Raw genomic sequence first — 24,698 nt, 5'->3', positions numbered from 1 at the left:
AGGAAAGAATGTCCACTGGAAAAAAGACAGTCTCTTCAACAAATGGTGTTGGGAAAATTGGACAGCCACATGCAGAAGAATGAAACTGGACCATTTCCTTACACCACACACAAAAATAGACTCAAAATGGATGAAAGACCTAAATGTGAGACAGGAGTCCATCAAAATCCTAAAGGAGAATACAGGCAGCAACCTCTTTGACCTCAGCCACAGCAACTTCTTCCTAGAATCATCGCCAAAGGCAAGGGAAGCAAAGGCAAAAATGAACTATTGAGACTTCATCAAGATAAAAAGCTTTTGCACAGCAAAAGAAACAGTCCACAAAACCAAAAGACAATCGACAGAATGGAAGAAGATATTTGCAAATGACATATCAGATAAAGGGCTAGTATCCAAAATTTATAAAGAACTTACTAAACACCCAAAGAACAAATAATCCAGTCAAGTAATGGGCAGAAGACATGAACAGACATTTTTCCAAAGAAGACATCCAAATGGCCAAAAGACACATGAAAAAGTGCTCAACATCACGTGGCATCAGGGAAATCCAAATCAAAACCTCAATGAGATACCACCTCACACCAGTCAGAATGGCTAAAATTAACAAGTCGGGAAACGACAGATGTTGGCGGGGATGCGGAGAAAGGGGAATGCAAGCTGGTGTAGCCACTCTGGAAAACAGTATGGAGGTTCCTCAAAAAGTTGAAAATAGAGCTTCCACACTGAATTTTATTTGGAGAGATAGTCTAGGATGAATAGATAAAAAATTTTCTGAATGCAATCTCCCAGAAATGGCAATATAATCTTAATTTCTCTAAGAATAAATTTAGGTAATATGCCAGGTTTTGAAAGTCAGGTGCTTTCAGATGATAACTGGTAAGTTCCCCATAACATGTAAAGCCTCAAACTAAATTTTTAACACCCAAATTCCCTATTCACACATGCACAGTCTTCATAGTTACATAGGAATATAAACCATTATTTAAAAAATAAAAATTTAAAATTTGAAAATAAAAATAGGTAACCTGTTTCCCAGGGCAGATCAAATTATTCAAAAGTTTTGCCTTCCTTTCCCAAACAAATACTGAAAGCAGTTAACCAAGATCAATATTAAAAGAGAGTAAGTGAGTATATAGTTTTGGATATGTTGATTTTGTGTTGGCAAAGGACTTTTTTTAACCTTAAAGAAGTAATAAATTACATCGGAAGAATACTGACATTTAAAAAGAAGCTAGTAAAAGCAGAAGAGTAGAACGCAAAGGGGACTGAGAAGGAGGATTAAGTGCAGCACAGGGACCACCGGTAGAATGATCTCTCAGAAGGCAAGAGAAGCTGAATCCTCAAGAAAGAGTGGCAAAGACAGAGGAATGGTGAAATTAGGTTAAAGCTTGAGGAACACCAGTTGGATTAGGACAATCAAAGGTCACTACAAACAGTTTTGGTGAAGAGATTGGAATGGAAATCATATCAGAGTAGGTGATTGAGTGCACAGGAGGTGAGAAAGTGGGCCCAGCAGAATAGAGAGCGCCATTCTTTCAGGATAAGTAAAATACAAGCAAGAGGAATATGCATGGTTAAAGGAGGTTTGTGCTTGTTTGCTTACTTTTAGGATAGAAGATAGTGGAGTACGTTTTACAAACTGAGTGGAAGAAGGCAGTAGAGAGAGGAGAGAATGAAGTTCTAGACAGAAGGTAGAGGCAGATCCCTGAGCAGACTGGAGTTGAGGATGTGTGTGGGAATCCTCCCAAGACCATCGGCACTCCCAAACTCTCTTACCCTGCTCTGTTTTTCTTTTCTCTGCAGCATTGGTTACTTTCCATAATACTATATAATTCAATATTTGTTACATTTATCACTTGTCTTCTCCACCTCTCTACCCTCAGTCTCTTTTTGTGAACTTTTCATTTCCTACTATTCCCACTTATCCTTTAAATGCAAGTGTCCTCCCAGGGCTATGAAGTTCACAGGGGCAGAGTTGTGTATCTTTTGTTCATTCACGTATTTTAAGCACCTAGGACATGGTGGACATTCAATAAATACTTGTTGAAAGATGTTGGATTGTATAATTTTAAAAAATGTTGGGATTAGCTTGAAAGATTTTACTTTTTTTTACATGTTAAGTAGGAATAATTAAGCTGTAACTTACAAGAAAGGTAAGGTGAAGAGAGATTTCATACATATTGAAAGTTAAACATTCACTGTATTGATCAGATGTTATTTGTGGAGTAACTCACAAGCCCTATTTAAAAGGCTCACAAGCCTCATTTAAATTCATCATTGGTTTATCTCATATGATAGTTTATTTTGTTTTTAATAAGTTGCCATCATTTAAACACTAGACTTAACTCAGAGTTTCAGATGTATGGCTTGTCTTGGAAAGCAAGAGGATGTGGCGATATTTGACTCATCTCTTCATGACAGCAGTCACCTGGATCTGATTTGAGGCTGTCCCCTCACCACCACCCTCTGGGACATAGTCTCACAAGATAAAACGTGCTCTTCATTTGCCAAAGTCCTACCCATTCATTAGGATATCCTCAACACTTAAATCTACTGTCCGTCACCATGTATTACTGAACTTGAGCTAACTATTTTTCATAGTATGATTGCTTCATCCTGCCTGGCCTCTTTGGGCAAATGTGTCTACAATCCATAATATTGATAGTATTCAACTAACAAGTAATTAGTGTTCTAATGGGATTTTCCAGTATCCTTAGAAGTAGATGAAACTCCTCACCATGGCTAGTCAGGCCCTGCATGAGCTGGCCACTCCCATCCTCTCACCTCCATTCACAATCTCCACTTGGCTTGAAACACACTCCTATTTTCTGTCTTCAGTGGCCCTCTTCCTTTTTCTTAAATAGGTCAAGCTCCCTCCAGTCTCTATGCCTTTACATTTTCAGTTTCCTTTACTGCAATTTCTTTCCTTCAGATAATCAACATGGCTGGCTGCTAATTTTGCCACATGTACAAACATGCTTTAACAAGCAGCTCCTTCCTGCAGAACCATACAAGTTGTTCTGAAATTTCAGTGAATTTCAGCTTTCTGCCCTTTTAAGTTCTCCAACAAGCAGCTTGCATGAATGGTTTACTCAAGGCAAGGGGGACGGTTTCCTAGTGGCAGTATTAATTTAAATTGATAGGAGAACCAGGTGACAAAGACTGCACACAGAACAGATTGGACTCCCTAGATTCTACTTTGAAGAATATATGCTATTAGGCTTATTAGATACTCAAACCTTACTCATGCAAATGCAAGTGTGCCCATTCAGTGTATCTAGCCAGTAGAAATATCTTGACTAACACTCATTTCCATGAAGAAAAAGTATTTCTAGCACATTGTATACTAATTAATAAACTTTCTTATATTGATTGGAGTTACAAATAGTGCTCCTCTGAAGTGGCTCTTCCATTAGTGTCCTTCAAATGCTGGCTAGCTCTCCTTGGAGTGTTAGTCCTGATTAGTGTACTTGAAATATTAATCAATTGTCCCTAAGGGGTAGACAAAATTAACACATATTTATTTACTCCTGTACATGTACCCTCACACATATCACATTCTCTATTCTGATGTGACCTGAGAATAGAAAATTGGTTTACTACTGGGACTAAGAGTGCCATTCAACCCTTTACTCCGTCTATGGGAAATAATGGGATTTGAGAAAATTGTTTCTGGAACTTCCCATTATAACTTGAAATGTATTTGGTTACAGAAACAAGGCCAGTCTTGATTTGGCTTAAAATGGATCTGCTGGTTTTGCATTTCTGGACCTTTATGGGTTGAATAGGCATTGAAGGCTTCCTTCATAACTATCATGAAACCCAAACTATGTCTTCCCATTTTTCTTTTCCTGATCCTTCAAGTACATGTATTGCACAAAGGTGTAAGCAGCAATGTAGAATTTACTGACAATTTCATAAGATAAAATGAGGAGAGGGTCTAATATCAAATATTCCAGTGTAAACTCTCAAAATTCTCATGAGACTTTGATCTCCTTTCAGGTATCTCTACCTCTCCTATAATCCAACAGATAGCATCCCCTCCCTTTCCCTTACCTCAGATGCTGCCCAGGGCCTTCTGATTCTGTCCCTTCTCTCCCAAAAGCAAAAGGTTCCCTTTTCTTTCATATGCCATGATAACCCTACATTTTTCTCTGAATCCTAGATACCAACTGATAGCACAGGCCCCAAAGCCCCAGCCTCCATGATTAATGAATTTATCAAAACAGCAAATGTAAGTCTTTTCCTCTGGAGGATTTGTATGTCAGCAATCTAGAAGAATAAAACAAAATTGCCCACATTTTACATCTGTCCTTATAAAAAAATAGATTGAGTTCCAAACACCTTATGAACACATTTTTTGGAACACAATCTCTTCTTAATTTGTAGACTTCTTGACTAATGGAAATAGAAAAAAATGCTCATTAATTTTTGGATTTTCTTTGAATATGATGGATGTAGTTTCTTATGATGATATTTGTTATGTAACAAAAAGGTACAAGCTGTTCTGTCTCAACACACACTAATCTACAGTTATTTGTGTACAGAGTATTAACCTAAGAACAAATATCTAAAGGTAATTGGGAGATCATAATAAGCTTCATAAAATAACTTTGTAGAAAAAAACATGAAAAATTTGATTCTAGTAATCGACTCTTCAACAGATGTAATCTATCTCTCTACATTCTTTTAGTGATGATATTTTCTAGGAAAAAAACCAGGACTGAGGTCATTCGCAATTTTGCAATAATGTTGATACAGGAAGTAGTTCAGAGGATGTTGGAATTCCTAAGATATTTCCATAATTAATGGGAAAAGTACTTAAGAATATTTGAAAGTAGTACTGTTCTAGAAAAATATCTGCCTTGTCCCTAAGTAGCATTAGCCCTGCAAATAGGCAGAGAACAGGAACCTATCTACATATTACGATGTAAAGGGGCAATACAGAATCCTAATTTCCTATATCATCTCATCTACTGCCATTATTTGAACCTTTTTTCAGGGGTATGAGAAAAGAATACAAATTCTCCAGGAAAAAAATGTTAAAATGTTCATCATATTATGTCTCCAGGGAATATAGGAAGGGCCTCAATTAGGAAGAGCTTATAACTCAAATAATGAGATCTTGACCCAAAGGGAATGAGAAAGCAAATGCCCTAGTAGAAAAAGAACTAGATTAGAATTTAGGAATTTTGAGTTCTGATGCTCATTCTGATATTGTCTTGCTAAGAGATCTTGGGCAACTCATTTAATTATTGGCAGACACAATTTCTCTTACTGTGAAATGGGAATAATAGCAGTGGTCCCTCCCACTGTTCAGCATTATGTTAAGAATAGAAAAATGTTTATTGCCCTGAAAAATTCAAAAGTGCTATAATATGTTATTATTATTAATAAGCAGGATGATAGAATTAAAATCAGGAAAATAATAGGAAAAGCAGAACGGAGGCCCATTTTAGGTTAGCTAGTGTTAATCATAAACATTGATAATATAGGATGAAGGTTCAAAGAAAGGAAAGAGAGGGAAACTTCCAAAGTAATCTTCTACCCCAAGACAGATTAAATGTCCCACCAGGGAAGGCAAGCTGGTGCAGCCACTCTGGAAAACAGTATGGAGGTTCCTCAAAAAGTTGAAAATAGAGCTACCCTACGACCTAGCAATTGCACTACTGGGTATTTACGCCAAAGATACAAATGTGATCCAAAGGGGCACATGCACCCCAATGTTTATAGCAGCAATGTCCACAATAGCCAAACTACGGAAAGAGCCAAGATGTCCATCAACAGATGAATGGATAAAAAAGATGTGGTATATATATACAGTGGAATATTATGCAGCCATCAAAAAAATTGAAATCTTGCCATTCGCAATGATGTGGATAGAACTAGAGGGTATTATGCTAAGCGAAATAAGTCAATCAGAGAAAGACAATTATCATATGATCTCACTGATATGAAGAATTTGAGAAACAAGACAGAGGATTATAGGAGAAGGGAGGGAAAAATGAAACAAGACAAAACCAGAGAGGGAGACAAACCATAAGAGACTCTTAATCTCAGGAGACAAACTGAGGGTTGCTGGAGTGGTGGGGGTGGGAGGGATGGGGTGGCTGGGTGATAGACATTGGGGAGTGTATGTGCTATGGTGAGCGCTGTGAATTGTGTAAGACTGATGAATCACAGACCTATACCCCTGAAACAAATAATACATTATATGTCAATAAAAAAAAATGTCCTACCAGGAGGTTGAGGTAAACCATGCAGTAGCTGAAACTTACTTTTACCTAGAATTGGCTGAGATCATAATATGAGAGTAAACTAGGTGAGTGGGAAAACATAGATGAACAACAGCAAATGTCTGACATCAAAAATTGTAGATAGTATTTACTTGTATTTCAAAGCCAAATTGAAATAATGGTAAGGAGAAAGCTCAAGAGCTAACTTGGGCATTTAAAAAGTTTTTCTTTGCTATATTTTTCTAGAGTCTTCAGAAGACTGCTTTTAATGTGCTATAACATCATGTGTGTCAATATCTTGTATGTCTTCACAATTTACCAAAGTAGATGTTTAATCTGAGAAAACTGACAAATTTTAAGCATTATGAAGCCTAAGTTGTGATAATTCTGGGCAAACCACTTCTTTTAGAATCACTCAAATTCTGTCATTTTTACAAATTATTATTTACAAATCCACATAATGAGAGCAGACCATAAATGTTCAGGGTTTTGTAATGATAAAATGATTGCCTCAGGAACCAAAGAAAGCATGAAATAAGACGATTTTGACATCTCACCTGCAAGTCTGTGATATCCATCCTTCAAAAGTTGCCTTGCCCATAGGGAGACAATTACTGACTTTGTAAAAAAATCTCCTAATTTTTCTCCATTACTTTAGTTCCAGTAATGAGCCTAAGGTTTAGATTTAATTTGAAGGACACTCCTGAGACGTAATGGAACATTTCCCGTTTTGTCTGGTTCTCAGCTCATCATATGTTACATTCAAAGCTGGAGGTAGAGGCAGAAAAGAAGGAACAAAAAAGAAATACCCCAGTTGCCTTCCATTTCTCTTTTCTGTCTTCCATGCCAAAAGAAGTTTCCAGGAAGATACAAGGTAGGGAGAATAGACTGTTCAGGTCACTTTGGGTTTTACATGTCAAAACCCAAATCTAATTAGTTCAGGCAAAAGGGAAATTTATTGAAAGATTACTCAGTTACTTTACATTAAGGGAAAACAAACTATTAGAAAAGGAAAGAGAGGAAGGAGCTGAGCCTCAGGAAATAGATAATCAAAGGCTGCCATGTCTTCCATGTCCTTCACTTTGCCTGTGAACTTCATCCTCCTCTAAGTCCCCTGCAGATGAGCCCTCTCCTCATGGAGGAAGTATGGTCATCAAGAGCAAACAAGTTTAACATCTTACACCACCTATAATTTCAAAATTCTAATGTAAAGACTTGGTTTCAGACAGCAGAATCATAGGGGGAAGGATTATGATTGGCCTAGCACGGGTCAAGGGTCTTTCATCTTGGCACGATGGCCAGAGGGCAAGGTGACATGAGAACCAGGCAGCGCTGATGGTTCTCTGGGTTTGGAGTGATTCCTGAAGGAAGGTGAGTGGAAAGGAGTCATTCCCTGTAAACAGGGGAGGGTAAAGAGCATTGCTGAAAAGACTAATCAATAGATACTCATTATAAAGAACAAACCAGGAAAACCTGGGGGATAATATTATTTGTTGAGAAATAAACAGATCTTCCTTAGAAACTTAGAAAATTATACCTCTTATTTCTGCCTACTTCTGATTATATTCTGGTAGTACTGTTGGCAAATTTTCCCAACATGCAGCCTCCAATTATAAAAAAGGATTGTGTTCTGAAAATTGACTTCTAAGGGATTTGGATCTCAAAATATATAGAATCAATGCTACAAGTGCTATTTTTTTAGGTCAATTTATAGAAGTAGAATATAATATGCCTAAATTATTATAATAACAGTCCATTTCAATGTCACTGAACATTCATTACAGTATCTTTCTAAAGGGCCCAGCTTCCACACACCATGGTACATTTTACCTCTTTGTGATTTACCTCATAGTTGACATCAAGCAACCAGATCATAATTGGGTAAGAGAAGGCAGGAAAAGGAACTCTGCTGGGATTCTCAGGCACTCTCTGTGTCTGGTGCAGTATGATGCAGAGAATATGGAATGAAAGTCTCACAACCTGTGTTCTAGATTGAGTGACTGCTACTTGCTGTGAGACTTCAGAAAACAGGTCTTGGTTTTCACATCTTAATATGATGGTGGTGGTGGTGGTGGTGATGGTGTGTGTGTATGTGTGTTAGGGGTAAGTTGGACTGCTGTTTCAATTCAAGACTGCCTTTTAAAGTGCTTTCAACTCTTGTACTTCTGTGATTGAGAAAATGCACTTTCTTATAGCACTATTGCTACTTAAGGGACGGCAGCTCTTTGAGCTAAGTTATATGGGGAGGGGACTAGAAGGGAAGTGGACCAGGAGCACAGGCTATTTTCCTTCTGTGTCCATTGGTTTATATGTTTTTCTTAATAAACCCTCTGGCTGACGGGGGGTCTGGCCACTCTCCTTTTCTGAGGTTGCCTGTATTAACAAATGAAGTAATGCCAAAACAGAATTGCAAAAAGGATAGATTTGTCAATATTTTCATTTGACACCACAAAACTTATGATAAGATACAATTAAATTATTCATAAATATATTCATAAAAAAGAATAATTCATGGCATAATCCAGGTAGAATGATCCAGTAGTCAAATGTCTGTGAAGTTTAATGAGATATACTTTAAAAAAATTGTCAATAAATTTGTCAATAAATATCTGTGATTGTATACATGGACTCATTTGGAGAAAAATATCAAAAGTTTAATTCATGGCCAATTGTGCATAAGAGACACTAGCCAAATGACCCTCTGGCATTTTGTGTGAGAGATGCTGCTGCCTTGTGTTAGTAAATTGGAGACTATTTCTAGTCAGTGTATCAAGCCAAAAATAAAAATGCTGTTTATTCTCAATAATTTCATGTTATTTCTAAAAATCTGGTGATTACCTTATCAGTTATCTATATATTTTTTCCTCAGAGTTCTATTATTTGAGGGAGACATAAAAATAAGTAACTCAGAAAAGTTAAATAGATAGATGTGCAGTAAATTTGGGGAACATATTGAAATGATTTTATATCATTTTGGGGTGTAATAAGCCATAAACATACTTTAAGAGAATTCTTCCTCTCAAACTATGGGTTTAAATGAAATTCAACATGGGGTTTGAAAAACTTCAATTTTTATTAATAATTTTAGAAGTTTTCTAAAACAAAGATAATAAATTTTTTATAAAGTTTTTTTTAATGTTTTTATTTATTTATTCATGAGAGTCAGAGAGAGAGAGAGGCAGAGGCAGAGGGAGAAGCAGGCTCCCCGCCTAGCAGGGAGCCTGATGTGGGACTTGATCTCAGGACCCTGGGATCATGACCTGAGCCGAAGGCAGACGCTTAACCATCTGAGCCACCCAGGTGCCCAAAGATAATAAATTTTTATAAATTGAATGCAATGTGTATACACCGAAACTAAGATTGTTTACTTTTTTAAGAGAAGAATTTGAAAATTCAAAAGCCATGATTTTAGAGCAATTGATTTGTAATGTCTGAGTGTGTTGGGGGGATTCCAATTTTGGTAATGAAAAGAAATTTATTTTAGGTAAGAAATTAAGGAAATTAGGTAAGTGCATACTTCCCCCTCCAGTTATTACATTTGAATATCATAAAATAGAAATAACAGAAAATTACAATTTGAAGGAAAAAATTTTATTAACTTTTTTCTTCCTTATGTAAACCATATAAAATTGCTACTGCCTGTAGAATGAGTATACAATTGCTCCTTTGCATCACGTATTCTTAAAATCAGAATTTAAGAAGAAATAAAACGGTATCAGCTCATCTAAGGAGAGTTTGCTAAAGATATGTAAGAAGAGATACTGTGATTTTACATATGGGAGACAAGTGGAACAGACCAACTGTAGGGCAGCACATCAAAGAAGAAAGTAGGTCAGCGAGCCCCATGGCAATACAATGAATTGCTGTTATTTAAAGGGATGGTCAGAGAGTTAAGCTGCCGGTGAACAAGAATGCCTACGAGAACAATGGTAAATGAACAGAAAAGCAGGGTCAGAGCAAAACAGTTGCAAGGCTCAGAGTGTGAACTGCATGTCCTTGGGTCGGGTAGAGGATGAAACAGCAGAACAATGTCATCATTCAGAAGCTTCCTGGCGGCAAGCAAGCTGCATAATGAGAAGCAAACTGAGCTGAGGCCCTCCACAGACAAAGTGGAGGAAAACAGCCTCAGGATATGGAGTGAACTGAGCACAATTTGTGACTGGATGTTAACTAGCAAGTCATCAGGATTAGCACTTTCCTGAAGATTTTAAGTAACAAGAGAAACACTGGGGAGACCTCAGTACTTAAATCCATTTGTTGTAAAAGCTATATACCCAGTGGGATTAATTACCTGTGTTTGGGTATCAGAGCAACATTATATACTGGGGCAAGTACCATTTCTTGTTTCCATCTTTAAGATTTACTACATATTTTCTTGAATTGTAATTGCTAAGTAAGTCCAAAAAAGTATAGGAGCCTGAGAAGAACAAACTAACTTCAGATTGAGAACACTCTAATTTTTCTGCCATAGAAGATGTGACTTATATTGGTGGGGCAGAATTTCATTCATCTGAAAAAAAAATGACGAGGTTGAAAATTCTGTATACTTTGAATGGGAAATACTTTTAATGAAAGTGAGATTGAAGTCAGTTATTTCTTCACTTAAAATGAACTGAGCATCTATGCTATTAAGGCATTGTTCCAGAAGTGAAAAAATTTAATGATTTAAACAGAAAAATAAAGTGTTTTTCAGGAAATGTTAAAGCTTACTTAAGAAATGTGGTTAAAAGTTTTATGTGAAAGTGATCTTCAAGGTTGTAAGCTTTTTTGTCTGTTGTGTTTCATTGTCTAGGTTCAGACATTAGGAACATAAAGTTGGGTTTTATCTCAATTGTAGTTTTGTCAGCTATAATGCCCTGCTTTATTTCTGATAATTTTCCTTGCTTTGAAGTCTATTCAGTCTGAAAGCATAATCAAACCAACATGAGTTCCCTCCTTGGTGAGTTATAGATAAATCAGGTGGAGTTGTCACACAAAGTCAACTTTATTTTTGCAACAAATAAGGAGATCACAGGGAGTAACTTCCAAAGCCACGATTCCCTGAACAAGGATGGATGGGTTCCTTTTATTTAGGGTTAGGATAAATATTTTAAAAGGGGAGCCTTGTCACCTTGTAGAGGCAGGAGTAAGATTGTGCCTTAAGGAAACATGCCTATACATACAATGTATGTAATGTAAATGAGGCTTGTGCTTCTCCTTGGGCAGAGATTTTAGTTTTACAGTGAGGTAAGTGTAATTGTTGGTCATTCTAGCGGTCACCCCATGGTCCATCTGTGCAGGCCCAAGTTGGGGTTACGCTCAAACTGGTCTGGTGGTCTGGGCAGTCACTCTCACTCAAGGGGCAGTTTAGCTTTCCATTTACCTGAGTTTAGGGATAAGCTGGAAAAAAGAGTTTAAAGAACAATGTGGGACAGAGATAAATTAGTACAAGCAGGTGGGTGTAAGGTCAGGTCTTGGGGTCTAGCTGGTGAAAAAGTAATATGGCTACTCCTGCTTTCTTTGTTTTGTTTGTTTGTTTCAGATTTTATTTATTTATTTGAGAGAGAGACACAGTGAGAGAGTGAACACAACCAGGGGGAGTGGGAGAGGGAGAAGCAGGCCTCCCGCTGAGCAAGGAGCACGATGTGGGGCTCCATCCCAGGACCCTGGGATCATAACCTGAGCCAAAGGTAGACGCTTAACGACTGAGCCACCAAGCCCCTCCTGCTTTCTTTGATTAATGTTAACAAAATATATTTTCTCCACCCATTTATACTTTTAATCTGTACATATCTTTATATTTAAAGAAATTTATTTTTTTTAAAGATTTTATTTATTTTATTTGAGAGAGAGAGAGCAAGAGCTAGCATGAGCAGGGGAGAGGCAGAGGGAGAAGCAGACTCCTGGCTGAGCAGGGAGCCCCATGGAGGGTTCAAACCCAGCACCCCAAGATCATGACCTGAGCCAAAGGCAGTCGCTTAACCAGCTGAGCCATCTAGGTGCCCCTATTTAAAGAAATTTCTTATAGACAATCCATAGTTGGGTGTTACATTAGTAAATACCATGCTTTCTATTTGTTGCCCTTGTTCTTTGTCTCTATTTTTGTCTTCCACTCTTTCTTTGCCTTTTGTAGTTTTTATGGAGCATTTTGTATCATTCTATTTTCTCTCCTTTCTTAGTCTATTGGTTATACTTTTTAAAAAAAATTTTTGGTGGTTGTCCTAGAATTTGCAATATACATTTACAACTAATCCAAGTCTACTTTCGAATAACACTATACCATTTCACAGATAGTGTGAATCTTTTATAATAATGCAATAATCTTATTCTCTCTTGTACCTTATATCATCACTGTCATTTATTTCACTTATATATAAGCATGCATAAACATATAACATATATACATAAGCATACATAAATGAATACATTGTTGCTGTTATTGTTTTGGAACATCAGCTGTTAGATCAACTAAGAATAAGAAAAGTTAAAGTTTTTATTTTATCTTCATTTACTCTTTCATTGATGATCTTCCTTTCGTTATGTAGATCCATGTTGCTGATCTATGTTACTTTCCTTCTGTCTAAAGAATTTCAACATTTCTTGCAAGGCTGGTGTACTGGCAACAAATTCACTCAATTTTTGTTAGTCTGAGAAAGTCTTTATTCCTCCTTCATTTTTGAAGGATATTTTCACAGTGTACAGGATTATAGGTTGCTGGGTTTTTCTGTCAACATTTTAAATATTACTCTTCACTCCTCTCTTGCATAGTTTCTGAGGAGAAGTTGGATGTGATTCTTATCTCTATTCCTCTCTAGGCAAGATGTTTTTTTCTTCCAGCTTCTTTCAGTATTTTTTAAAATTTTTGTTATGTTAATCACCATACATTACATCATTAGTTTTTGATGTAGTGTTCCATGATTCATAGTTTGTGCATAACACCCAGTGCTCCTCAGTATTTTTTTTCTTTCTTTTTTTTTTTCTTTGATTTTCTATAGCTTGAATATTATATACAGAGGGGTAGTATTTTGGGCATTTATCCTGCTTGGAATTCTCTGAGCTTCCTGGATCTATGGTTTAGTGCCCGATGTTAATTAGAGAGAAATCCTCAAGTCATTATGGCTTCAAATATTGTCTCTATTTCTTTCTCTTTTTTCTCATACCAGAATGATACTCCCATTACCTGCATGTTACATCATTTGTAGTTGTCCCACAGTTCTTGCATATTTTGTTTTGTATTTTTCTCTTTGCTTTTCAGTTTTGGAATTTTCTCTTATCATATCTTCAAGCTCAGAGATTCTTTCCCAATCCATGTCCATCTGCTAATGAGCCTGTCAAAGACATTCTTCATTTCTGTTACAGTGTTTTTGATCTCCAGTATTTTGTTTTTATTCTTCCTTAGAATTTCCATTTCTCTCCTTACATTATCCATCTGTTCTTACAGGTTATCTACTTTTTCCATTAAAGTCCCTAGAATATTAATTATAGTTTAAAATACAATTCCTGGTATGATAATTCCAACATTCCTGTTACATCTGACTCCAGTTCTGATGGTTGTTTAGTCTCTTCAAACTGTGTTTTTTGCCCATAGGTGCCTTGTAATTTTTGTGGAAAGGTGAACATGATGTATTGGGTAAAAGGAACTGTGGTAAACAGATCTTTACTAACGTGGTAGTAAGGGGTCGGGAGGAAGTGTTCTACGGTCTATGAAAAGGTCTCAGCCTTTTAGCAAGCCTGCGCCTGTGGACTATAAACCTCACCAGTGCTTCTTGGTCCCACTCCTCCCCACTTAGGTGGAATAATATGGCTAAGGGGGATGGAATTTGGTATTTCTCTCCCTGCTAGCTACCTGGGTGGGGGGGGTTAGTAGGTTAGTCTTTGATATAATCCCAGAAGGTTAGGCTCTGGTAAAAAACCCCCTGAGAAGAGACCTTGTTAAGAATAGAATGCTCTGTTTTTGAAAATGGCCACTATCCCCCTTCCTTGTCAAAAATATGAGGAGATTTTTCTCTGCTTTCTACTGTGAGAATCTATTAGAGCTCCAGGAGGTAAAATACACAAGACTGTGAGGGCCCTAAACAGTTGCCCTCCTGTCCCCAGAGTTTTTAATCTGTCTGTGTTGTCCACACTGAGCTTTCAGGCATTCATGTTATAGTTCAGGTTTTCCTACCCTGGCACTGGTTTCCACATGGGTTTCTGCTCCAGCAAGCTGTGTTCTTCTATATCTACTTTTCTGCGTTTCCATATTTTGGCAGTGGTTTGCTCTGCGACCTTGCTTCTCTAATGGATCTAAAAAGAGTTGTTGATTTTTTTCAGCTAGTTCAGCTTTTTACTTATTAGAATAGAGTGGTGACATCTAAGCTCTTACATCTTGGACCGTAGAGTAATTCTTTGAAAATACTTTGAAAATCAGATCATGTTGCTCCTCTACCCAAACAGACAAACAAAAACACCAAAAATATCTGTCAGTAGCTTCCCAGAATAACAGCCAAAATGCTTATAAGGTCCCTTGAGGTCCTACATTGTCAGGCTCCTCCTCTGCCCAGCCTGAGTTCAGCTATCTGAGCTTACCTCCTCCTACTACTTCATTCCCAACGCTCCAGGCTCATTGCTGTCCTCTGACTATGGCAGGCGTGCTTCAGACAAAGTGTTTACAATTCTTGTTCCATTTGCCTGGAACAGTCTTTTAGATAGCTCCACGACTCACTCCTACCTTCTTTATGTCTAGTTGGGGTCATTTCTCCTTGTGAAGAAGTTCTGTTGTTGTCAGAAGGTTTCTCAGTGAGATTAGAATCAGAGCTGGATGATTTGGCTGTGTCATTGGGCATATATTGGCATCAGGCTATAGTAGCCTATAGAGATCATTGCTTCAATAGAAAAGTACCCTGTCTGGAAGACAGAGCCTTTAAAATGCCAGCACAGGACATCCTCCTGAAAGTGTGCTTAAAAAACACAGACAGCATTAGCTTCTGTGGCTGTAAATGCAACTCCTCTTTCGTTATTTTATTTTTAGTGCTTTCAAGGCTAACCACTGGCTCCTGCTGATTGATGCATTCTTTATTTTAGACATGCTATTGTGTTCAATCAATGGCAGTCAAGTCTTGCTAGCTAGGGAGCCATTCTGTCCCTTTCTAAAGTGAAATTGCTCAACACATTTAGCTCCATTATATGTAGGCTTAAAAATTTAACTCTATTTCTGAGTTCATAGGGAATGCATTAGCTTAGAAGCAAAAGGAGTATTAGAAGGGCACTTTAGTGTAGAGGGCAAAAGAGGCACTCAGTCCATCAAAGTGATTCTCATCCTAGGCTGAGTAGTAGGATTCTCACAAAAATTCTGGCTCCTACCTCATACTTACTGACAAAGATGTGGGCACTTTACATTTTAAGTAAGACTAAACTACTCTCCAAAGATATTATTTGAATTCACACTTCTAACAAACAATATGTAAGTGTACCTCCTCCCCTACCTTCTCCTTTGTATTTACTGCTAAATCTTTTACCTAGGGTTTACTCTTGAGCAAGAGCTTTGGTGAAATATATCATAGTAAAAATACACATAAGATATATAATACTCACAAATAGTTATGAATATCACATAAACATGCTGCCCCTGGGGGGGGTGCCTGGGTGGCTCAGTCGTTGGGCGTCTGCCTTCGGCTCAGGTCATGATCCCAGGGTCCTGGGATCGAGCCCCACATCAGGCTGCCTGCTTGGCAGAAAGCCTGCTTCTCCCTCTCCCACTCCCCCTACTTGTGTTCCCTCTCTCGCGGTGCCTCTCTCTGTCAAATAAATAAAATCTTTAAAATAAATAAATAAATAAATAAATAAACATCCTGCCCCTATTTCTGTGTATGATGAAGAGAGAAGCATATCACACATTTATTCCTCTCCAGAAAAATGCTTCCCTAAGTAAAAGGGTATTAAATGAAATGACAATGTGTTGACTTGCAGTTTATGTGAACTGACCAGTTCCCATATTAGAACAGAGATTAACTGTACTGCATATATGTAATTTACTTCAGATAAAGTAGAAAGGGATAGATTTAAGGTGAGTTCAGGACATGATAATGTGTTTAGCTTTGGAATGAAATTGATATGTCTCTTGATCTCTGTGACCCTAAGTGTATTAATATATAGCTAGGCATTATAAAAGAATGACAAGAAGATTAAACAAATACATATGAAAGCATTTTGGGAAATGGAAAGCACATTTTCAAGCTGAGAGATTATGGGCCCTGCTGTACCATGTTTTGTTTGTTTGTTTTTTAAAATTATTTATTTATTTGAGAGAGAGAGAGAGCGAGCACAGGTAGGCAGAATGGCAGGCAGAGGGAGAGGGAGAAGCAGGCTCCTCACTGAGCAAGGAACCCGATGCGGGACTCGATCCCAGGATCCTAGGGATCCTGGGATCATGACCTAAGCCGAAGTCAGATGCTTAACTGACTGAGCCACCCAGGCATCCCCCTGCTGTACCATGTTATAGGATACATTATATCCCTCAAGTGTATCTAGCATGATTATTTTGATAAAATTTGAAGGATCAATATACCAGGAACCATTAGAACATAATCTTTCTAGGGCCACTGAAATCACTCTTTTGTACATAGTAGGCCTTCAGAAAATAAATGGCTGTTAATTGTATTTTGCAAATAGTTTTCTTATATAGAACTCAGACTTGCTGTTTCCTTTACTCTATCCAGTGTATTGCTCAATAAATAGCTCTCCAAATTAATATCTCCCAAGTTGGAGCTCTTTTCCCATATCAGAACTCTCCAAATGTATTATTTGTAGTACTGGTCTGTACCACATATTCACAGAATTAACTTCATTTATGTATACATCAGCACCTCTTGACCTCATCCCCATTTGATCTGTAGTTGTGTCTCTCCTGTGCCTAACACACAGTAGGGGCTTTATTACTTTATGATATTTAACTCATATTGCTTGATGACTACTATGTCTCATCTCCCAGACTAGACCATGACATGTTTTCTGGGTCTCCCAGAGTCCTGTGTCAGGTTTGAGCATGGCAAAGAGAAAGGCTGCTTCTTTTCTGATAACCTGAACATTATTTGTAGCTTGGTTCTATTCTGGGAATATTCTTGGGTGAGATTAAATTCTATATCTTTCTGATTCCAAATTCCATTAAAAACAGTAACAACAACAAAAGACTGGCAAGTTACATCTAAATCTATCTGGTATGTGAAGTTCTTCAAGGAATATGATAATAAAAAAAGCTCTTGTGATCTTGTTGCCTGATTTTCCTTCAGGTTTTAACTTGGGAAAAGGTCAATGACAAGGCAAAACTGGATCCTGATGACCCAGATGAAGAGCCCCCAATAGGAATTAGGGGCCAAGGTTTGTGTCCCAGCTCAGCCAATGACTGCTGTGTGAATTTAAACAAGTCACTTTGCCATCTGATATTGCTCCTTCATCTTTAAGCTAAGCAGATTAGACCAGGATTCATATTCACAATTATTTGTGGGTCAGAGACCCCTCTGAGATTCTGCTGAAAACTGTGGGCCTTTTTCCCCCCCAAAAGCACAAATACAACTATAAATAGAATTCCAAAAGTGTCAGAGGCTCTGTAAAATCCACCCACATATTCCCTAGAGGACTTTAGAATGATTTTTAAGGGCTAAAGTATGCGGTTGAAAAAATAAAATCCATTTACATTTGCTACTCCCAATGTGAATTAGTTTTAAAATGTGGATTTGAACCATTTATGTCATTAGAAGTCATAATTACTTTTTTTGTAATTTAAAATACAGCAGAGCAAATTTTTCAGTAGATCTCTTTTATGGATTAATAGCATCTCAGGGTCAGCGAGGTGGTCAGTCCCTCGTGCTGCACAATGCAGGCCTCCTTCTATGACCCATCTCAGAGATAGACATTTAGACTTGAACCTATATGGTGATGAGAGCTCACTCACATGTTTATTGCTGGGCAAACAAAGAGTTTAGGAATTTTCTTTTCTTTTTGAGCTAGTCTGCCCTCACCGTGTAAATGTGTGCTATTGACCCTATTTCTGCTCTTCGAAGCTACATAAATAAATTTCAATTCTTTTTCCAGTCTGTTAGGAATTCAATGGCAGCCTCTTTTGTCCTCTCTTAATTTTCTCTATGCCAGGCATTCCAGTTTCAAATATAATTGTTCTAGAAAAGTGATTTCATAAGATTACTTTTAATCTCAATTACCTTCTTTAATAGAACTCTTGAAACAGAGAGTTCACACTTAGTAAGTATATTCCAGAAAAGGTCTGACAACCCACAGTTAGGGAGTCACTCCTGCTGCCTGCTGCCTCTGCCTGATGTTAGGAAGGCTGCTGACACCACCAAGAGCCTGGTCCCTAAACAGGTGCCTCTGTTGGGTCCTGTTAGAATTGTGGTCACCTGAAACCCCTAACTATAATCAATCGAGACTGCCCTCATTCTGTATTTCTTAGAAGCAGAGTAATCTTTCTAAAAGCAAAACTCCCTGTTCGCCTGCACCTGACCCGCATCAGCCTCTTCCCTGCTCTTAGAAAGCTTTGGGAATACTAGTTGTGTCCTTCATCATGCCATCTTTCCCTCCAAGTGTTGTGTCATCTACAAATGTAAATAAGCCTGCCCTTTTTTTTCACTCCAAATTAATTGATAAACATATTGACCAATGGCTTGCCAAATACAAGCTTCCCTCTGTGGATTCATTATTCATCCTTCTTCGCTCTGTCACTTCCCAACTTCATCCAACTCACATTTAACCACCTGATCTACAGAATGGAGAAGAGCAGGAGGATTATGTCCTGTTTGGGGCAACATTTATTTCCTTTCCTTTTCTTTTTTTACTCAGTCTAGTTTCCTTTCCTCAAACTCTGTTTTCTTCATTCCTTCATGGGTTCATAATGCATATCTTGGTCTTACATTTGGTTCCGATATTATCCTGTGTTCATTTGCTATGGAGAAGAGAACCTCCATTGTGTTTTTTTGGGATCTCTTGGCCTTCTGCTTTGCGCAGGGCTGGCTGAGTCTGAGTTTGTTCCAGGAGGCTCTTTGCTGTATGCTGCGCCGAGTCAGTACTGTGCAGGCAAGATGTTTCAATATATGCTTGTTAGCATTCAGCAGAGGAGGCGGCTCTGAGGATTTTCTCAGGCCCCCAGACCAAGTTATTTTCTTCCACCTTCAGAATTACCTTAATATTAAATGAAGGTTTAAAAAAAATGTAAACACAAAGTATATGTGTGTTTGGGAATAGGAGGAGGGAGTGGGGAGACAGAAATTATTAGAAAGTCCTCATAGACCTTACACTTTAATCTTAGTACAATTGCATCTATAACCAAACAAATATTACTGATAGGAAAAAAGATTCAAGACACAAGTTAACCAACTATCCGTTATTCAATGGAAAGATGACATGAATGTAAAGTGCTTTGAGAACCAAAGAATGTGTGGTTCTGTAGAGATGTTCATGTTATCACCTCCTGTCTTTCACCTAGAAATAGTTAATGTCACGCTTGAAAAAGGTTAAAAAAGGCATCCTCCAAGGTTTGCCCAAGTGAGTGATTTTACTTTTAAAAAGGCTTCCTCATATAACTTTGTGACCATTATTGGGTTATAAAATAAATTAAATATGGGTCAGGATAAGCAAGTAGGCCTATACTCAAGTAAGGGAAGTAATTGACTGATGGTTTAGTAAGCTGGACTTTTTGGTTACCATATTTTCTTGATGTTTGAACCCCTCATATAAATGAATCAATGTTGCCATTAAGTTATTAACTCTAATTTAAAGAAAATTGTCTTAAACACAACTTTATTACTCTGTAGTTACCTTGTGGATGAAAGGGATGAGCTCTAGAGGTAATAGAACCTTTTCAAACTGAGTCACAGACAATTTCAGCTTAGAAAGTGACAGGTGGCTGAATGATTATTGTGCTTTAATATTTCAGAGTCAATCCCAACATTGTCTAAGCAAGGTTAATAGGTACTGTAAACCTATAATAAATCCTAGAGAATGACAGGAAAATCTATATCAGCATCCAAAAAGCTAAAGGTGAAAATGAGTTAGGGTCTCCTGACAATGGAACTTTATGCCTCATTCACTATTCATTCAGTCAGTCATCAGTGTATACTGAGGAAATATGATGTGTCATAACTTCTTTTAAAACTACACCATCCTTATAACCTTGAATAAATCACTTCCCTTCTTCAAGTCTAAATTTCACCATCCAGGTATTTCAGTCATGGAGTTGTGAGGTTTAGTGACTAAGGTATATAAGACTCTAGCAGAGTAACTGATTGGGTGCTTATTGAATGAATGAATTCCCTTGCCTTCTCCTTAACATTTAGACATCTCCCTCCCACCCTGTAATTTATAATAATATAAAATAAGTTCCATTTGTTAATAATAAATGTCCATCTACAGTTTTGAGTCAACAGGAATTTTGAGGGATCTGTGTTTGCAGATGAAATTAAAGTATTTAGATATTATTATAACTGATCAAATATTTTTGCAAGATAATCCACCAAGCCCAAGGATGTCACTCTTTGCCAAACAGCACTCTGAGGCTTGCTGACTGCAGTAAATGCAAATCCACATGTTTTTTGAGTTTCCTTGTTTCATAGCAAACATGAGCAGTGACTTCCTTTCATTTATCAGTTCTAACCAGAATATTTTTCAGTAATACTTAGAAAAATCTTATAAACCAATGTTCTAAAATATAAAATATGTATAAAAATTTTCATGTTAAGTAGCAATGCATGGAGTGTCCGCTGGTATGATGTTTTAACAGAACAGACCCAAGTGAAACAAGATAATTCTGTAGATTTTGAGTATATAGTTGTGGTAGTTGCCTTCCAGTTTATACTCCAAATTTGGGTTAATTTTGAAATCTTGAAAAAAAATATGCCAAAAACATACACCAAGTTATTTGTTACATCATTTATTCAGTCAATATGGATGAGTATGTACTGTTTGCCAGGCATTGTGCCTGAGACCCCAAACTGAAACTATGTAATCTTGACATCAAGAAGTTTGCTCCAATGAGAAGGATACGTGAACAAATCAGTTCTATAAAGTAACTGATACAAGAGAAAATGATCCAAGAGCAGGAGGGAAATACGAGAAAAGGCTAGCCAAGTCTGCTTGGGGAAGTTAGAGGAGCCTTCCCAGAGGAGGCAAGCTGAGGCAGAAGCAAGAGCAGGAGATTATCGGTGGGGGAGTAGGAGGAAGCTATTTGGCAGGGAGAAGACAAGGAGAGGCGCATGGAGGCTGGAAGGAGCCCGGAATGATCAGGGAATGTGAAAGAGTAGGTTAGTGTCCCTAACTAGTAACTCATAAATTACTGTGAAAGGGGGAAGCAGGAAGGGCTGGGAAGGAATGAGGCCAAATAGGTAGGGAGAGGCCAGGATCTATCAGCCTGCGAAGCAGGCAGAGGGTGCCGGTGGGTTGCCCCTCTGTGGGCGGTGGGGGAAGTTACTGGAGAATTTTGTCTACAGAAGTTTCGTAATCAAATGAATATGTTCTGGTTCCTGAAGGAGACTAACAATATCGTGATTCTTTTGTTGTTTACAAGTTACAGAAATGGCGCACACCCCCCTTTGTTCCTAGGGGTTTCTTCAGTGGTTCTCCTTGTAATGAAGTGCAGGGATGCCAAAAGAAATATTTGAGCTAAATGATATATCAGAATTACAATAAGAGCCTGTGAGCAGATTTTTAGTTAACAGGTTTTTAATAGGCTGTGATGCAATTCTTAATGGAGAAGATTTAATTATAAAGGAAGCCTGTCTCTAATGGAAATTTGGCTGGGTGTGTTCTGATTTCTCAGTGAATTAAAAGGTTTATATAGGGTTAGATGGTTGAAATTCTTGGAGAAAACGCATATATACCAGCAAAAACTTTCCACTCATTTTCTTTATCTCTTGCAGCAAAGCGATGAATCTGCTAGAAATAAATTTCACTTAAATAGAGCATAATTTTTTATAATTTCAGGGGTTAAGCATCTGAAAGGCCAGAATGAATCAGCATTCCCTGAAGAAGAAGGTGTAAACGAAAGAGAGGAGCAGTGGGAACATTAATTACGGGTCTGCAGCAAGAAGGCTTCTTGGGAATAACTGAACTATTAACTTTTCTGAATATCCCATGGAAGGCCACTCCTTGATTGACCTCCAGAAGCATTCTCCACCTCTGCTCTCTACACTCATACAGTAGTAATACACCTCCTGGGAAGCTCTCCTTGACTGAACTTTAGAACCAAGTACAGATTGTTCTATATTACTTACAATTAAAGAATAAACATTTATTTTATGGTGATTTTTCTTTTTAATGACATTTGCATAGACATTTGCAAATATGTGAATGCTCTAACTTTAATACTGCAGAGCTTAATCCCTGATGTCCTACTGATGTGATTTGCCTTCTAAGGTCAAATGTAAATAGCTTCACTTTAAGAGTAAAAAATAAATATTAAATACACTTAGACATGGTGTGTCTGGGTTTAACTTACAGAGGAAATTTTTAAAGAAAATTTTTTTAAAGATTTTATTTATTTATTTGACAGAGACATAGCGAGAGAGGGAACACAAGCGGGGGGAATGGGAGAGGGAGAAGCAGGCTTCCCCCTGAGCAGGGAGCCGGATGCCGGGCTCCATCCTAGGACCCTGGGACCATAACCCAAGCCGAAGGCAGACACTTAACGACTGAGCCACCCAGGCGCCCCTTAAGGAAACTTTTAAGTTTCATTTATCATGTTTCTGTATACAGAACGGTATGTGGTATTTATTTCAAAATGTTGAAGAAATGCCCAATTTCTTGATTCAAAAGATCATAATATATTGGTCTTTAGGTATTAACCATCCTTTTTCCTCCAACATGTTAATGGCTAAAGGACTGCAGAATTCTCCTCATTTTTCTGAGCTGTGAGAGATAGATTTCCCAGCATTTCCACTAGCTATTAAGAAAGAAAAATGCTAAATCTAAAATAAAATATGCCAAAATCTCCCCTGCCACTTTTTTGGCTATTACTTGAAATATGAGCTATTTCCTATTGCATTTTAAGGCATCATTAGCATTTTATAAATCTTCTATTTTCATCAAATAAATTCCATTAATTCATGCATATAGTCATTAACTCAATAACTATTTTTAATGAGTTTATCTCCAGCAAACGACTTTGCTGGGGGTTATAAAAATAAAGGAGAGATAATTTCTCATCCTTAAAACTGGCAGAGAAGGTAAAGCATCAGTATAAAGCAAGGTTTTCCAAGACAGTATATATATATATATATATATATATATATATATATATATATAGAATAGAATAGGGCTTTTTGTTATTCAAAGTTCTGGCCTCCACAATATTATTTTTTTAAAGATTTTTATTTACTTATTTATTTTAGAGACAGCTCAGTGTGTGTGTGATCAGGGGGAAGGGCAGAGGGGGAGGAAGAGGGAGAGAGAGAGAATCTCAAGCAGACTCTGTGGAGCATGGAGCCTGATATGGGGCTCGATCTCACAACCCTGAGATCAAGACCTGAGGGGAAACCAAGAGTCAGTCACTTAACCAACTGAGCCACCAGGCGCTCCATTAATGATTTATGGCATTTCAAGGTAAAGTATCTATGCCACAAAATTTAGTGAGATGATGGAATGCTCAGTTTGGTTCCCACACTGATGATACTGGGGAGGTTCAATGTTTCATGGATGGAAAAAATGAAAAGGTTTCTCAAAAGTCAGTAAAGAGGGAACTTAAGATGGAAAGAAAAAAAGCAAATGTGAAATCCACTGTGGGATCTTATATCAAGATTCAAAGAAGTAAAACTATTGTTTTTAATTTTGAATGCAAGTTTTACAATATAGAGATTAAGAGAAATATGTGAATCTATTAGGCAATGCAATAGAGATAACAATCATTTTTCTTAGGATATTTTCCTCAAGAAAATAAATGCAAAACTCATTGATAAGTAGTATCACCAAGTATGAGTGAGTACTGTGGTTCCAAGTGTCTTTCCTCCTTCTTGCGCTCCTTTCCTCCTTTTTTTCCTCCCTCCCTTCCTTCCTTCCTTCCTTCCTTCCTTCCTTCCTCTCCTCCTCCCCACCCCCACCCTTAGCCTTTTATGGGTTTTGTTGTTGTTATTGTTATTAAGCCAGTTTCAATCAAAATTTTCTGGAGTTTCTAGACCACCTGCTGTGACTGTTTGATTTCCTAAATTTCTTTCTACTTAAAACATGATTAAGGCACAGATTTGTTTTACATGATTTTGAATTATTTGTGGAAAACATTCTGATATCCCTTGAGACTATTTGAGATACCCAAGGTGCTAAAAAATAAAATTTGCCCTCCCTTTCCTTGAACATACTTTCAAAATGTTTTTTTTTTCAAAAGGATTCAGACAAAAGAAGTCAAATCTTTTGCTGATTTTGTAACATCATTTGGATAAATAAGTAGCATGGCTTCTGGATTCTTCTGTTCTCTACTAAAAATACAAAAATATAAAAATTAAAAGCATAAGT

General features: G+C 37.5%; 1 protein-coding gene across 2 annotated transcripts in view; it reads left to right on the top strand.

The window, feature by feature from the left end:
- The window catches only part of PPP1R1C (protein phosphatase 1 regulatory inhibitor subunit 1C), a 119,784-nt gene extending 97,520 nt beyond the window's left edge, over positions 1-22,264 (top strand). For both annotated transcript variants that reach the window (XM_028125532.2, XM_088022095.1), the window contains exon 5: positions 22,179-22,264. In XM_028125532.2, coding sequence (XP_027981333.2) covers positions 22,179-22,264 — 86 coding nt within the window. The remainder of the gene's footprint in view (positions 1-22,178) is intronic.
- The last annotated feature ends 2,434 nt before the right edge of the window (positions 22,265-24,698 follow it).

This window comes from Eumetopias jubatus, unplaced genomic scaffold, assembly GCF_037043125.1.
Source record: "Eumetopias jubatus isolate StellerSeaLion01/CBP00866 unplaced genomic scaffold, mEumJub1_p1.0 scaffold_3, whole genome shotgun sequence".
Lineage (NCBI taxonomy): Eukaryota > Metazoa > Chordata > Mammalia > Carnivora > Otariidae > Eumetopias > Eumetopias jubatus.
Note: the sequence above shows the minus strand (reverse complement) of the source record. Positions and strands in the feature narration are given on the sequence as shown.